The 17,074-nt window shown below is 45.6% G+C and overlaps 1 protein-coding gene across 1 annotated transcript; it reads right to left on the reverse strand.

The window, feature by feature from the left end:
- Positions 1-2,801: 2,801 nt before the first annotated feature.
- On the reverse strand, positions 2,802-5,715 carry avpr1aa (arginine vasopressin receptor 1Aa). The gene is made up of 2 exons (XM_063196689.1): positions 4,631-5,715; positions 2,802-3,653 (listed from the first exon to the last, which is right to left on the reverse strand). Exons 1-2 carry the CDS (start codon positions 5,502-5,504, stop codon positions 3,331-3,333), a joined length of 1,197 nt encoding a protein of 398 aa, XP_063052759.1. The 5' UTR covers positions 5,505-5,715; the 3' UTR covers positions 2,802-3,330.
- Positions 5,716-17,074: the final 11,359 nt, after the last annotated feature.

The raw sequence follows: 17,074 nt of genomic DNA on the forward strand, positions 1-17,074 counted from the left end.
TTGAAGTATGTAATAAGAAATAATTAACCGAAGTATTGACTAGCAAAATCAACAGATGACCACAGATATAGCATAACATAATTTTATATTAAGCAATATATCTCATCTTTGCACAGTGTACAAGCAGAACAGCATAAAGATCACGTAACATCACCAAAATAATTATGTATTACATACAGGTAACATCACGTGTACATTCTCTTTCTATTTACAGTGATTGCTTTGTGCAGTCCACAATAAGCATTTGTGTGGAAGGACAACGATATAAAAAAATGAATAATGTGAATCTATTTGACAATATTTCATGATAATGAATTGAGGTGAAGAGGAGACAGCTCTATTTACCGGATATACAACAGCAACTACAATACATTTGAGGTGTGTTTGGATAAATGATCATATAGAAAGCCATGTAGGTTCATGTGTGTCTGCTAAACTCTACCAATGCCTAACTTGTGAATGTGAGCTATGTTTTTGTGATAGTCATACTGTATAGACCATAGTATGTAGCCTACTGTATATCAGGGCTGGACTGGCCATCTGGCATAGCGGCATACCTTCTTTTTTTTTTTTTTTTTAACATTTCTGAAAATAGGGGCCCACGAGGGTGCAGGGCCCACCGGGAAATCAGTTCTGCGCTGCTAGTTATGAGGGGCCCCTTTAAGCCAAAAGTGCCCGGGCCCCATTTCTCCCCCAGTCCAGCCCTGCTGTATATAGTGTCTGCAAGTGAATGAGGTAATGTGCTGTGCTGTGCTGTGCTGCGTCCCCATTGGTCACGACTTCCTCACCTGATCTAATGTCCATCGCTCCGCGCTGTGCTGTACATTTGTATGCGCTCACTCCATCACATTACTATCATTTGAACTGTGAACTTCAACTGAACTGACCAACAACAACAAAATAATATATACTCTATACATTACGTGCATTACTGTCTTTTAAAGTGATTGTTTATAACATTTACATTCTGAACTAAAAAAGTAAAAAAGATGTGTGTGGGGAGGATAGAGGTGATTTCAGAGCATAACGCACACATTGCCAGCAACATGGTGTAAAATCAACATCATTTTAGCTTACAGGAGGAGTAAAGAAATACCCTTACACCTTAAAGCGTGCACACACGCACACGCACACACACACACACACACACACACACACACACACACACACACACACACACACACACACACACACACACACACACACACACACACAGGCAGAGGGAGATACACTTGCATACACACGCACACACGCACAGGCACAGGGAGACACTTGCACACATGCACAAGCACACAGGCACAGTCAGACACACTTGCACACACAAGCACTTGCACACACATACACACGCATACACACACACACACACACACACACACACACACACACACACACACACACACACACACACACACACACACACACACACACACACACACACACATACAGACACACACTTGCACACACGCACACGCACACTTGTGCACAGGCACGCACTCACACATGCACACATGCACACACGCATACATGTTTACATTCAAGTGTAGCACATATGGAATATCTCAAGGCTGTGTGTACAGTGATGGATGTATCCTGCAGAGTGATTTCGCAACCTCCTGCGACTGACTGGCTGTGGTTGGGTTGTGCACTTGTGAATTCCCGGCCAATAACCCCGTCCTGAGAGGCGAGCTATCAAACTGGCGAGGGCTATTCTGCAATCAGGGGCCCCTCAGTGTTATTTACCCTCATCATCCCCATACAGGGCCGACCCAAGCCTTTATGGGGCCCCATCCCCGTATGTTACGCTCCTCCATACCAACCCATCCAGCTGTGCTACACACTGCTCCTGGCCCTGGGCAGGGCAGGGCTGGGCTGGGCCAAAAAAACAACCTGGGCATTTTCAGCCAAGACCGGTCCGCAAGGCATTGAGAAAGACAACGAAGCCTGTGACCCCATTTTTAGTTATCCAATATGAGTTATGTTAACCACGACAGCCAAAATGAATATGTAAACCTGACTCGGAGAGGTTTGCTGTATACGGCATGAGGAGTGATGACATTATATAAAGGGGGAAGGCCAGGCCAAAATCATCACCAGTCCACTGGGTTAGGCCAGTCCAGCTCTAGACCAGGGTTAGGTTTAGGGGTTGTGCAAGGGCAATTACGTATAACACCCTACCAGTTGCTCATTTCCATAAAGCAGCACACAGGGAAGCCGACAGGGGCGGACAAAGGGGTCAGTTGTCACGGGCCCAGGATCAAAGGGAGCCCAGAATTGGGTCCTCATTATTACATTATATGTATTGGTTTGGGGGCCCTTTTAGTTGCTTTTGTCCCGGCCCTGGCCAAAGCTGTCAGTGGCCCTGGCAGCACATACAGACAGCACAGACAGCACGCCGGTCACTTTTTAGTTTGGACCATGCCTTTTTTTTACATTTCTGAAAATAGGGGCCCACGAGGGTGTGGAGCCCACCAGTGAGTCAGCCGCTAATAATGAGGGGCCCCTTTACGCCAAAAGTTCCCGGGCCCTATTTCTCCACCACTGGGGCATGTGCCACTTTTCAGTCTGTCATGGCTTGGACTGAGCAGCCGTTTCCCTTCTCCCTCCCTTCGCCCTTAGCACAGCAGTCTGAAGAGCCTCCATTGGGCATGTGCCACCTCAGCCCGCCTGCCGTAAAATCACCACCTGCCAGACGGGGCAGCAGCAGACTGGCGAAGGGTCCACAGTGACAGGCAAAGTCAAGTCTGGAGAAAGTCAGAGAGGTTGCTGTGTTCCTGATCCCGAATCTGCTGTAAGCTTTTACGTCTCTCTGTCTCTCCCTCTCCCTCTTTTCCTCTCTGTCTCTCCCTCTCTCTCTCTCTCTCTCTCTCTCTCTCTCTCTCTCTCTCTCTGAGCAACACAGATCGGGTCATTTCCAACCTCAACACAGTCTCTCAGTCTCCTTTAAAAACACGCTGCTTAGTTTAGACAGGACACATCCACTCCTGAATGTCAAGGGCACTGCCCTTCTTGTTGTTTTCCTCTTCTCCTTCTTTTCCTTTTTTTCACGGACACATTCATTGCAAGGTCACATTCAAGTTGCAGTACCTGGTCCTCGTCCAGTCCACTCTGGTGTTGTCGAAAGTGAATAAATTACAAACAGAGGCGACTCTTCTAGGTTCAGCTGGGGCCCCAAGCAAAACGTCAAAGAAATTTGCCACTACTGTAGTGACGTGTGAGCTGTTATTCTCAATCACCATCCAGGGGCTCGGGGGCCCCAGGCGGCTGCCCGTCTAGCCTGGTGACAAGATGTGCCTCTGTGATTACAAAGTTAAAGTGCGTCCGGCGGTGCGGTCATGATGAGCAGGGCTGAGGGTAGAGTGGTATGGAGCGGTCTGATTTGGGCGAGTGGTCGTGCTGTTCGGGGGGCTCTCTCCACATGCCCGAGGAGCTGCACGTGGGGCTGCGGTTGCTGATCTTGGTCAGGAGCGTGGTTCTCCTGATGCTGCTGTCCGAGTCCTCCTTCTTAAACTTCTGCTGGATCTTGTGGCAGCAGGGGAAGCAGACGGCGAAGTCCTGCAGGAGGTGGCCGCTGAAGACCATGTAGATCCAGGGGTTACAGCAGCTGTTGAGGCTCGCCAGAAGAGCCGAGAGGGTCACCGCCGTGTTCTCCGAATCTAGAGGAGAGAGGAGAGTAGAGTAGAGAAGAGTAAAGAAGAGAAGAGTATCATTTATTAATCCTGAGGGGAAATTACGGTGTTCAGTAGCATGCATGCATAAATACAGGATACACAAGACATTACACACATCATTACACATATTAAACATATACTGTACGGCTCACTCTTACATACATTCAGCCCAGGGCATGTCTCTCTCTCTCTCTCTCTCTCTCTCTCTCTCTCTCTCTCTCTCTCTCTCTCTCTCTCTCTCTCTCAGACAAACACACACACACACACACACACACACACACACACACACACACACACACACACACACACACACACACACACACACACAATCTGATAGGGAGGAAAAGAAGGGAGTGGACAAAAACATTCAGAGGTGCTTAGACGGTAATTGTAATTTCCTGTCATTTTTTACCATTTAGCATTGAAAAACAGTGAAAGGATTCAAATGGTCACATCTTTCTTTTTTTCCTTTAAAAGGAAATGTATATGCGATTTGTTTCTACAAACCGGTTAAATTGTTTGTGTATGTGAGCACAACAAAACCATATGTAGGGTCTAATCCCTGTGTGAAATGTATAGTTATTGCCAAGAGAAAAACAGCTGCAGAAGGAGACTGTTTACTGCCACTGTACTGCAGAAAAATATGGGAAGGTAGTTGTTTACAGGAAACTGTTTACGAAAGTGTTTACGAAACAATGATAATGTGATGTTGAGCCAGAGTGGATCAACTGACCCCCATGGTAAAAAGGGTTTTTATTTTATTCTTTTATTTTTTTATTTTATCTTTTCGTTTATTTTATTTTGTTGTTGTTGTTGTTGTTGTTGTTGTTGTTTGTTTTTCACACAACATGTAGGCTATGTAATCACACTGCTATAAAAACACGTTAGTGATGCCTATGGAGAATGAGGGGTAATAGATAAATAAAAGGTAAATAAAATATTAGAAACTGAATAATTCATACCGTCCCAGGAGAAGTTGTCATCCCACACCGACCACATCTGCACCGTGAAGAACGGCGTCCAACACAATATATACGCCAAAACAATAACAAAAGTCATTTTGACCGTCCTCAGCTTGGCCCGAGATATCGTGGTAACACTGCTCACTGAGTTCTTGCCTATCAGACCCTTTTTATTCGCGGAGTCCGACGCGCCGGGTTTTCTCGTTTTGTATTTGATGTTTTTCCAGATGCTGTGGCAGATGAATCCGTAGCAGACCATCAGAACAGAAACGGGGATCAAAAAGATGCCCACGGTGATCCAGGTGATGTAGGTCTTGACACCCCACGGCTGGATGAAGTGACCCCAGCAGTCATAGACGTCGGAGCCGTTCTTGATTTCACTCAGGGAGAAGATGAAGTACTGCGGGGTGCTGAGTATGAGGCTGCCGACCCAGGTGGTGATGATCATGATGTAGGACCTGCGAGTAGGCTGTTGGAGGGTCTTCAGCGGGTGGCAGATCGCGATGTATCGGTCCATGGTCATCATGACCATCATGTACGTGGACGCGAACATCCCCATCACCTGAAGATGCTTTACAATCCTACAGAGGAAATCGGGCCCGTAAAAACGGAAAGTTATCTCCCAGCAGAGTTGTGGCAAAACCTGGAAAAAGGCGACCACCAAGTCGGCCAAGCTCAGGTGTTTGATAAAAAGGTGCATTCTGGAGGTCTTTTTCTTTGTGTTGTTTATGGCTATCAGCACACTGAGGTTGCCAATAACGGCAACGACGAAAGTAATGCTCAAAACGGTTATTTCAATTTTGGCGACCTCTTCGTTTCTTCCAAAGGAGTCGGAGCCGTTCTTAGTCGCGGAAATGTTCGTTAATATTTCCATTTTGAAAGGCTTTTCAAGATCCGTTTGTCAGTTAGAAAAATGTTTGCTGGAAGGCGAGTAAAAATCGGCTCAATTTCCACGCGTAAAAGCGCATGGCAGAATGTCTCCAGCGCGCTCCGTGGCTTCAGGGGGAGTGTGGCGCAGAGAGTGAGACTGACTGCGTCTTCAGCATCCGCGCTCTCTCTCCAGACTCGCGCCTCCTCAACTGGCCCTCCCCAATACTCACTGCTTGCGCTCTCACACGCCTGCTGGTATTTTAAACTGTCGACATATTCCAGCAACCATGCGCACCTCTGTGTCGTGAGCCAAGCCCACCGAGTTGTTTACGCGGTTCACCAGTCATATAGCGCGTGCTGGCCACGGCCCCCTGTTCACTGGACATATAGCTCATGCATGGCCACAGCCCCCTGCCCTGACTGCAAGTGCCCACCCCATTCTACAGCCAAAATATTTTGAATGTAAGGAACACAGTGAAGAATGGCACACACTGTGGCCAGGAAAGGAAACCCAACAGATCTGGATTTGGAGATTAACAGTCTCGGTTTGACTGTGTAATAAATCTTGTTAAAGTTGAAAGAGAGCAATTTCACTAGCCCTAGGCCACAGGGAGTCAATAAATTATGTATTTCCTTATCAAGGAAAACGGATGGAGGAATATCAGCTTTTGAATAACAACAATGCTGTAGTATTTTTACATAACAAATTCTGTCTAATTTGTTATAATCAGCCTGTCTAGGTGGAAGTAATGTTAAAGGATTGTTTCAAGCTATTTGCAATTTTCGAAATAAGACTGCATTTTTCGAAATAAGACTGTATTTACATAAACATGGCACACATAATGGTTTTTTTTTAAAAAACAAATGTTATATATATATATATATATATAACGTGTTTTACATGTAAGGCCAGTGAGATATGTTTTTTCTTACAACTGTAGCGAAAATGTAGGATAGCTTGTTGTGGCCAGATACGTTTAACATTCTTGTTTGTGTATGTATGTGTTACCAGATTGTCCTGACTGGCGAGAGAGGGAAGAAAAAATCCCTGTGGGCTGGGAAATAGGAAAGAGGAAATGCCATTCACATCACCTAAACCCTCAAGTTCCTTTTGATGGAGCCATTTGATGGGGCTGTTTTAAGGTAAGCACCACACACCTGTCACCCCCCCCCACACACACACACCCCTTCTTCCAACGTGTTGAAATGTGAATATGAAGAACAACAACCCATTTATCATGAGAGATTCTTGTGTGTAGTGGCTGCGTTTTGATTTCTGTGCTGCAGCCATGGTAACTACCGTAAGTATCACGTCCACTCTAGACATGTAGAGATTCTGAGAAAGGGCTGGAGTTTAGGCTAATGGTATGTCACTGCATCGTACAGTACAAAGGAACAATAGGTGGAAGTAAGGCCGGCCTGATAGCAGATAAGATAAACACAATGTAAATGGCCTATTCAGCATGGTGGCCATTTAGCTGCCTTGCCTCCAAAACCTCATGCAAGGAATGCATTTCAGCTCTTATTTTACGACTCAGTTTAGTGTTTTAGGATGTAACAACAATAAAAGTTTATTAAAAAATAATGTAGTTCTTGGATATGTATGTGTGGGTGTGAGTCTGTTTATGTGTGTGAAGGTGCGTGTGCATGGGCGTGTGTCCGTGTGTCCGTGTGTCCGTGTGTGTGTGTGTGTGTGTGTGTGTGTGTGTGTGTGTGTGTGTGTGTGTGTGTGTGTGTGTGTGTGTCTGTGTGAATGTGTGTGTGTGTGTGTGTGTGTGTGCAGTGCTACTACAATCATTTTAAGTCCCTTGTTTTACACCCACTCAGTGTCCTTCAGCGTCACAGTGCTGACTTCATTCATAATCTACTCTTGGTAAACAACAGCTTCTATCATCTTCTAATAGCTTCAGGTTTACATTACATTACAAAAGCTGACACTTTTATCCAAAGCAACTTACCGTTATTTTAAGTACAGGGTATTGGTCACTGTCCCTGGAGCAGTGTGGGGTTAGGTGACTTGCTCAAAGTCACGTCAGCCATGGAGTGAGATAGGAAAGGGTGGGATTCGAACCTGCAACCCTCCGATCTAAACCGCCAGCTGGCGAACAATCGGCTGGCTAAATGCTTGAGAAAGTTAGAGGTTTTGGCCAATCATAAAGCAAGCTTGTCAAATGTTCTCCCCCAATGTTATTTCCCTGCCTTGAACTTTTCAATCATGCCACCAATCTGTGCTCTCCTCGAATACTTTTTCTATATGTCGCTTGAAGGTATATCGGATGTTTGCTGCTATCAGACCAGAAGTACAAGCTCCATTTTGGCATGAGGACACACTAACATAAGATACATTGGATTAAATACATCTTAATTCAACATGGTGAGTAATATTAACTATTAAACTATTAATTAACTGTTAGTGGCCGAATGTTCCCAAGTTTTAAAAAAATATATTTTGTAGAGCTTTTATGCCTTTATTTTTGATAGGATAGTAAGAGAAGGACAGGAAATGAGTGGGGGGAGAGAGACAGGGAAGGACTGGAAAATGACCTGGGCCGGAATCAAACCCAGGTTGCTGGCATAGTAACCCAATGCCCTACCACGGCCACGGTAGGGCAAATGTTCCTAAGCTTAACCACATCTCCTCAACCACTAGGCCACGGCTGCCCCTTATAGGTTTGATCTTCAGGATGTTTGTTCTTTTGTCAAATATGATCCACAAAGTCAAGAAGATTGATACCCAACGAACGCTGTCAGCTGTGATGAATATTTACCTCCGCCAAGGAGGTTATGTGTCCGGTACTGTTAGTTTGTTTGACTTTTTTTGTCAGCAGGATCACTCAAAAAGGATTTTGATGAAATTTTGTGGAATTGTTGAAAAAGACAAAAGTGATTACATTTTGGTGGTGATACGGATCACGATCTGGATCCAGATTTTTTTTTTTTTAAAGATTCTTCACCATTGCGGGATAGGGTGAATTTTGACATTATAGTTTCTAACTCCACAAAAACAAGGCAGAAATACTTGGAAAAAAATAGGGTGTAACATAGGGCCTACAATGGGGCACCTAAGTCTCCACCCCTTCCGGGCGGCTTCTGGGGCTGGCAACGGAAAAACTTTTGACTGGGTTGTAATGGACTGATCAAAGCTATTTTCCGACCCACCTCGCATTTCCCCGTGGATCACACATATGCTGTGCCTCAGAATTAATAACAACCAATGGTGTGCTTGTTGACTTCACTTGGCAAGCGATTTTTGAGTTGTGAATGTGCAAAAATATGTAATTATTTGGACTACACAACAGACGTCGCATGTCCGACGTGCAGCCACTTAAGCCACGGTGCAGCGGTAGGGTTGGCTGTGCCTCGGTTCACGTCAGATATGCGAGGCGCAAGTGTAGTCTCCAACACAGTTTTGCACAAAAGCTAAAATAACGTTTCTTGCGTGCCGAAAATGAGTGGTCTTACGACGCAAATCCTAACCTTTCAAATTCACTGTCATCATATGTGAAATCCAGAGCACATGCCAAACGGGATGAGGATTTAGCTTGACTCGCTCCATTGACTCGCATTCAAAATTTTGCGAGCTCCTGCCCCATGTATCGGAAGTAGAAGGGCGTGACTTAGGTGCCCCATAGTCAAATGTTCTATCAAACAGCTTCCTTGGCGGAGGTCTGAGTGCATTTTTAGTTTATATATTATTTTACAATAACTCAGTTATTCATCACATGTACAGTTGCCTACATTCCATTTAGAATTGTGTTTATTACTGATAGCAGGGGTGCATTTCTCGAAGCCATAGTTGCTAGCTACGTTGTTGTTTGCAATGCAATTTTCTATTGACAACTACCCAAGTTGCTAAGTGGCTAACAACTACACTTTTGAGAAATGCACCCCAGAATAGATCAACAACCCACCGAGAAACAACAACTTGACTTACATGATGGGTTTGACATCATGAGGGATTTTTTTTACTCGTCTTTCAGGCAGTATATCCAGGCTATTGATCGGCTACCCATGGACATACGGTACATGTATCTTCAGAGAGAAACACGCAATGGAGCCTGTGCTGTGCTCCTGTTTGTTTGGAGTCCAAATTGATTCCCTATTTGTCATGGGAGAGAAAACAACACCAACATGCCAGCAACAGGAATGGCATCCCACACTCCATCTCAGACACACATCACATTCAGAAAACATCCCCACAATAAATAATCTCTCTCTCTCTCTCTCTCTCTCTCTCTCTCTCTCTCTCTCTCTCTCTCTCTCTCTCTCTCTCTCTCTCTCTCTCTCTCTCACTCTCTCACTCTCTCGCTCACACACACTCACACACACACACACACACACACACACACACACACACACACACACACACACACACACACACACACACACACACACACACACACACACACACACACACACACACACACACACACACTGGAAACAGCCAGTGGGTGATTTACACTGAACAAAAGGCATCAGATGAGTTTTGCTTCCATTCCAAGAGACAGGCAGCAGCGTCGAAGATTTTTTTCACGAGACAATGATGCCAGTAGAATTCAACACTCCATCTTTCATCAGTGATAGAAGGATCCATACGCATCTTTTACAGTAACAAAAGCAAAGAATGACTTCTACGGTACATACCCCACAGGGGCGTAGCAGCAAATTGTAGGCCCTATGTACAATCAGCTCCAATGGGCACCCCCAGCCATATACTATCTACATAAATCCGACACTGTGTGGGCCCCCTATATACATGGGGCCCTGGTGACTCAGTCACACTTTACCCCCCTGTACGACACCCCTGGATGGGCCCCCCTATATACCTGGGGCCCTAGTGACTCAGTCACACTTTACCCTCCAGTACGACACCCCTGATCCCCCAGGTCCAGATGCTGCAGCCTGCAGGCACTGACTGGAGGAAGCTGCCTTCGTGACTATATGTTAATTTATGTGTAAGGATGCGTGTAATGTCTCATGGGTAATGTCTTTTGTATTTATGTATGTGTACTTGACACCATAAATTTCCCCTGGGATCAATACACAATACTCTACTCTACTCTACTCTCTACTCTATTCCATGGCTGTCAGCAACTGTGACTATATGTTACTTTATGTGTAAGGATGCGTGTAATGTCTTGTAGATAATGTCTTTTGTATTTTTGTATGTGTGTATGCTACTTGACACCATAATTTCCCCCTGGGATCAATACCAACAAGAACCTCTGAAGAACCTCTGAACTAATTCAAATGTTTACTTTGGGTTACAATGTTGTTGGAGGACCCAGCAATCCAGACCCAGACCTAGGCTCCCTGTGTCTGAGGCTGAATAACAGTCTTAACTGTACTTCTTAACTTAACATGGTTTACTCCTGAACCAGTGTCTTGGTATAGGCCCCATGACAGAGAGAGAGAGAGAGTGGAGACCGAGGGGGAACCAAGGGGAGGCCGAGAGGGGGAACCAGGAGCCTTCTCATCTGGGTTCGGGGGGACTGGGGGGACACTGAGGCAGCAGTGATGTGTCCGTTCAAAAGAGCCACTTTTCTGAATGGCTCTTTTGGCACGTTCAGGCCCTCTGAGAACCGTGCCACTGGCCGTTCTCCTTACCTAATCACGAACTGGCAGGTGTGTTCACACTGCAGATGGAATGTTGGGTCGCAATGAGAACTGAAACATACTTGTCTTTTCTCCACGAACCATGATGACAACGTGGACGTCAGCAGGGCTTTGAACCGTTATTTTTTCCCAAACGTTCCGTTCCGAACAGAAACGGAATTATAACGTTTCCGGTTCTGAGTTCCACCGATAAATTGACGTTCCCGAACCGGTTAGAACCAAAAAATATTGTTCCTGGAACGGTTAATTTCGTTCCTGTCAGCTGATTACTCCCCATAGGCCTAACTGACGTTAACCAAGAAAGACGGAAGTGCAAATGAGTCAGCCTACATTCCAAACTGTTTATTCAAGCGGATGAAAAGAATATCTTCCAGAATTGTGTCATTCAGGGACGACCTAAGCGGAGAAGCAGGGAATAAACCTCAATGATAAAAATGTGCGCTCCATGCTGACTTGGGTCACGGGGAGCACTATGATGGACATTGTGAGTTTGAGCATATTTGAAGCGGCCATGGATGCCCAATAACGCCGAACATTGTTGGTGTGCTTTACACACGCTTCCCTGCAATGTCTTATAATAATGCAACGCAAACTCTGTCCTTTTGTATGACAGTGGTTTCTCTTAAGATGTGGAGTGAAGACTTTGTAATCCACAGCTCTCTCTCCATTCAGTCAGAGAATGTCTGATGTCACACAGGACGTGAACCTCAGCTGTCATGGTAACGTGCGCAGGAAAATAATGACTTTTTTTTAGTTTGAGGAACGGTATTAACCGGTATTAACCGGTTATCATTATTTTTAAATAAGTGATCCTGTTCCAGAACATAAAAAATAATAACGTTTCCGGTTTCGTTTCTGTTCCCTGTAAAATACAAAAAGTTCCTGGTTTTCGTTTTCGTTCCTTGAACCGGTTCGAAGCCCTGGACGTCAGCAGGTTTATCCAGGTCAGTTGCGGAAAAGTTCAGAGCCCAGTATGAATGTGGATGGTTCGCAGGCAAGCACTTTTGTGCCGAATATAACTGCTGCTGGCACAGACATGGCTCGGGGAAACCAAGGCAGGACCGAGGGGTGTCTGGGGAGGCGCCCTAGTTGAGGACCGAGGCGTGCCAGCTAAGTCCCAGCTGAGTGTCACCAAACTCTTCCTGCCTCAGTTCATCATCAGACACACATGATGATTTGATTTTGATCCAGTTCGTTTTGCCCTAGATGTTTCCCAGTGTAATTATACACATGTAAATAATACTATATCCAGACCTACTTGAAGGAAGTGGTGGTGGTGTGTGTGCGTGCATGCGTGCGTGCGTGTCTCTGGAAAATATTATTGTATTGTGGACCGGTCAGTATATTTTGTATAGAATTTTGAGCCAAGATTTTGACAATAATGGCACGAGAAGTTTCTGAAGGTCTCCGCTCCAGACTCATTGTGGGTCTTTGGGTGTCCCCCCTGGGGGTCAACAGACTCATTGGTAACCGCGGTGATTACACTGTCGCACCAGAGTCACACTCGACTCCAATATCCGTCTGCCCACACAATGTTCTCTGCAAGTTTACCAACAATTATCTCAGCATTTCCAGATGTAACCTTAAACCCTGTGTGTTCACATGTTCAACCGCAAACTCGGAGGGAAAAACAACCATGATTTCATTTCAGCGTAAGTTTTTGAGGTAACCATGGAGGAGGATATGTTTACGTGCGGGATAACCATGGAGGGGGATATGTATGTTTACGTGACAGTGTGTTTGTGTTACGCGGAATTGTTTCTCAGCTCGATGAGGAACTATCAGGGCTTGACTGGGGGAGAAATAGACCCCGGGCTTATAGCCCCCCCATAATTAGCGGCTCACAACTGACTCACCGGTGGGCCGGTGGGTGTGGGGGCCACCGGGAAATGCCATGTATATGCCAGATGGCCAGTCCAGCCCTGGGGACTCTCCTAATCTCCAAATGAGTGGAGGTGGAGCTCCGCTGAAGACAATGGCCCTTCAGGCAGCTGTGGGGTGTTTGTGTGTGTGTGTGTGTGTGTGTGTGTGTGTGTGTGTGTGTGTGTGTGTGTGTGTGTGTGTGTGTGTGTGTGTGTGTGTGTGTGTGTGTGTGTGCGTGTGTGCACGAGAGAGAGAGAGAGTAATCTTGTAGCTATACATGTGAAAATTGTGTTTGTGTATGTGTGTATGCCTGTGTGCGTGAGTGCATGTGTGTGTGTGGTGGGTGTGTTCGTGTGCACGCGTGACATGTGTGTGTGTGTGTGTGTGTGTGTGTGTGTGTAGTGGGTGAATTCGCGTGCACGTGTGACGTGTGTGTGCATATCTCTTCACCACATGCCCAGGGGCCACCTCTCTAGTGTTTTCAGCACCAGACTGTGTCTCTGCCCTCTGTGCTCTACAGACTGAGTATCTGCCCTCTCTCTCTCTCTCTCACACACACACACACACACACACACTGTGCTCTACAGACTGAGTATCTGCCCTCTCTCTCTCACACACACACTGTGCTCTAGACTGTGTCTCTGCCCTCTGTGCTCTGTTCCATGGCCTGACAACAGTAATCAGTTTTCACCATCTCTCTCTCTCTCCCTCTCTCTCTCTCTCTCTCTTTTCCCTGTTCTTTTCTGCTTCAGAGTGTGCATGCGTCATTAGAGACGGAAGCCATCACACACACACACACACACACACACACACACACACACACACACACACACACACACACACACACTCACACTCACACACACACACAGCCCACCGGCCTGCTCAGCGTCAGCCATGTAAGCAATGTGTCCAAAGACTTGCACTGAGGTGGAATGTGTGTGTCCAGGGTCTAAGTGTGTGTGTGTGTGTGTGAATGTGGGTGTCCAGGGCGTTTGGGTGATTAAAGTCCTGTTTAAATGCCTGAATGTTCCTTGCATAATATCTAAGCCATTTCATAACGCTTAAAAGGAAATTTAAGAAAATGTTATCCATCTTTTTTCTTTCCCAATAGTCAAGCAAATGGGTAGTCTGACTTCTTTTTTAATGGTGAAATTGTTGTACAGTTGGTGATCAAAGTGTGTAATGGCTCTGCTGAGATGCATGCTACTGTGAAATGGGCAGTCATTATTTTTTTGCCGCACTTTAGTGGAAATTGTGAAATGACTCAGGGTCATCTTAATAGAATTCATTTTTTTATTCGCATGCAAGCAGGGAGACCAACAGAAGGGCACATAGGGGCCAGTTGTCCCAGGCCCAGGAAGAGGGGAGCCAGAATTTGACCGTTATTGCTTTCAGCTGACGAACCAAACCTCCCTGCATGCTGCAACCATCTCTATGAGACACTGTCGGTTGGAAGGGAGCCATTTTGTTTTTTGGGGGGGTCTGCACGTGACTTGGCCCTGTTGATCTTGTTGATATTCGTACATTCCAGAAGCTCTCACCGTCCAGGAGACAAAACATTCAGAAGCCCTTGCTGTCCAGGAGACAAAGCATGTAAACATTAATATGGACGTGATGTTTGTCTGATGATGCTCTTTTGTCATGTCCGTGTTAAATTAATGAGTTTTTTTTTTCGTAGACACAACTTGCCAATAGCTCTGTCTTTTGTTACATTTAACTTCAAATGAAATCTTGATTGCATTACGACATGTTTTCTCCTCCAAATGAAATCCTGATTGCATCACGACGTGTTTTCTCCTCCCCTTACACCGAGCGAGCCTCATCTCATCTCATCCCCTCCCAGCTGCATTTAATCAGGTGAGGATTCTCTTTGTGTTTTCATTCAACTCATCCATCAAAAGCGCAAGGCATCCTTGCGGTAATCATGACTGAAAATGTGAAAAATATTGAATGCCAGCGAGGAGTATGTGATACAAGAATCTTTGGCATGCCAAGGGAGGTAGCCGATAACAGAAGCCAGGGCTGCTGCTAAGGTTTTGGAGGCCCTAGGCATAACTCTTCAGGAGGTCCCCCTCAAAATTAAATAATAATAACATTATAGTATAAAATAATAACACATTATAAATAATGTAAAATATGTCATAAAAACACTATTAATCTTTTTTTCATTACGTTTTTTAGTCAATCTCAATTTAAGAGGCCCCAAGTTTTTGGGGCCAAAGTGGTTGGTGCCCCAAGCACAAGTTGGTGCCCTAAGCACTCTGCGTCCTCTACTTATGTCTAGCGACGGCCCTGACAGAAGCCCCCCGTCAAGGGAGGTAGACGATAACAGAGCCCCACCCCCCCTCGGCACCAACACCTCCCCCCCTTTCTGCTCTCCTTCTCAGCGGGACTCTGGGAGGTGCGTTATTGTGCTGTTGAACTCTGCCAGTGATGGATGAGATGAGTATGTTTTTGAGTGTGTGGTGTGATATTTTATGATACTTCTTCACCGACCCACTCAATACTTTTTTTTTAACAGTTTTCACTTCCCGCTGTTCCAACGGCTGGGGTTGAGAAACACTCCATATGTGTAACCCCTAACCACAGAGAGAGAGGGGGGGTGGGGGGCTGAAGCATGTTGTTGATTTAAGACATTTGCTACTACGTTCAGTCACTTAAAATTAGTACACGTATATTTTCATAGACATTTGATTTAGCCTTAAGTTATTTGTATGTAGCATTTCGCGAAGAAAAGATAGGAACAAAAAATAAATTACAGAATTGCCGTAGCCAATCATTTAAAGAAATCGCTCAAAAATACTGAATCAGACCAAGATATCGCAAAACACGCCCACTCAATGCAAAAGCGTGTGCTCAAGTTGGGTCTCCTAAGGGGGCGTTGTCCCCCACTTCTTCTCTTTTTGAGGTGTTTGCGCAAGACGTGCGCTACCGCCATCTACAGCGCTAAGGGGACTTCATTGATTCTCAACCTCAGGACTCCGAAGGCCTCCTAACCGAAGGTCTCCTAAAGGGGCGTTCACCCGTAACTTCTTGTTAGATCCACCTTCTTTGAATCGCTATTCAGTAATCCGCCCAGTATCTAACACTTGGCTTAAAGATGGGGTAATGATGACAGGCTATTTAATGGAATTCTGAACTGAACTACCCGCTCTTGAGCAGCAATTTACAAAGGAAATTCAATTTCAGCTTTTACGAGCACGCTCCGCACTCACACAGAGACAGTGGACACACAGATGGAGGCCAGCAGGAGCCATAAAAGCCAGACTTATATAAGTTTTACGCATGCAGATATGTGTGCTTTAGTTCCTGTGCAAGTGCCCCAGCATTTGAGCAAACAGACACGGCTGTTTTAACAAGCAGGTGACATATAGACTTGTAGGTCCCCTGATTACGCAAGACGTAATCATTCCCCTTTATGAAAAGCTCACTGTGCACACTCACTGGTCTGCGGAGGCAAGTCTGGCTTTGTATGCACAAGATGTTCACATGCAAGCAAGGCTACTGGACCCGGCGCAAAGTCATCTAAAAAGGGCCCAAAACCCAATACTTACAATGCAATGATGATCCAATTCTGGGCCCCCCTCTCTCTCTGGGCCCCGGGTCAAGTGCCCTGTTTGTCCTCCCCTGTTGGCCGACCCTGTCTGAGGTTGGTGAGATGTGCTGTGCTTTATGTACTTTGTGATATTGCTGTGGCATGTCGGTCGCGCTGCTAAAATAGACGCTGACGTGGATATCGATCGCAACATGGCCCAATGCATTTTCAATAGTCATACATGGTGCTCTATATAGCATTATGTTATCCTATCTCCTTGTGTCAATATTACTTAATGGGTGGAAGAGCACATGTAGGATGAAGCTGAAGCTGAAGCTCAACTTGCTCATTCCACTCTTGGTCAAGGTGGGAGCAGCAATCGATGGACTCAATAATGTTCTGTGTTCTGGCAGAGTGATGGCAAGCCCATGTCAAGTGCAACTGCATTACATTAGTTATGGGCTCCATCTGAGGTGTCTAGGTTTCTCTCTCTCTCTCTCTCTCTCTCTCTCTCTCTCTCTCTCTCTCTCTCTCTCTCTCTCTCTCTCTCTCTCTCTCTC

This window comes from Engraulis encrasicolus, chromosome 4, assembly GCF_034702125.1.
Source record: "Engraulis encrasicolus isolate BLACKSEA-1 chromosome 4, IST_EnEncr_1.0, whole genome shotgun sequence".
In the NCBI taxonomy this organism is placed as follows: domain Eukaryota; kingdom Metazoa; phylum Chordata; class Actinopteri; order Clupeiformes; family Engraulidae; genus Engraulis; species Engraulis encrasicolus.

Excerpts from the sequence above, each read along its gene's own strand:
- avpr1aa (XM_063196689.1), bottom strand. The coding sequence starts at position 5,504 with ATGGAAATATTAACGAACATTTCCGCGACTAAGAACGGCTCCGACTCC. Across the intron at positions 3,654-4,630 it reads TGACAACTTCTCCTGGGACG|ATTCGGAGAACACGGCGGTG; the intron begins GTATGAATTATT and ends TCTCTCCTCTAG.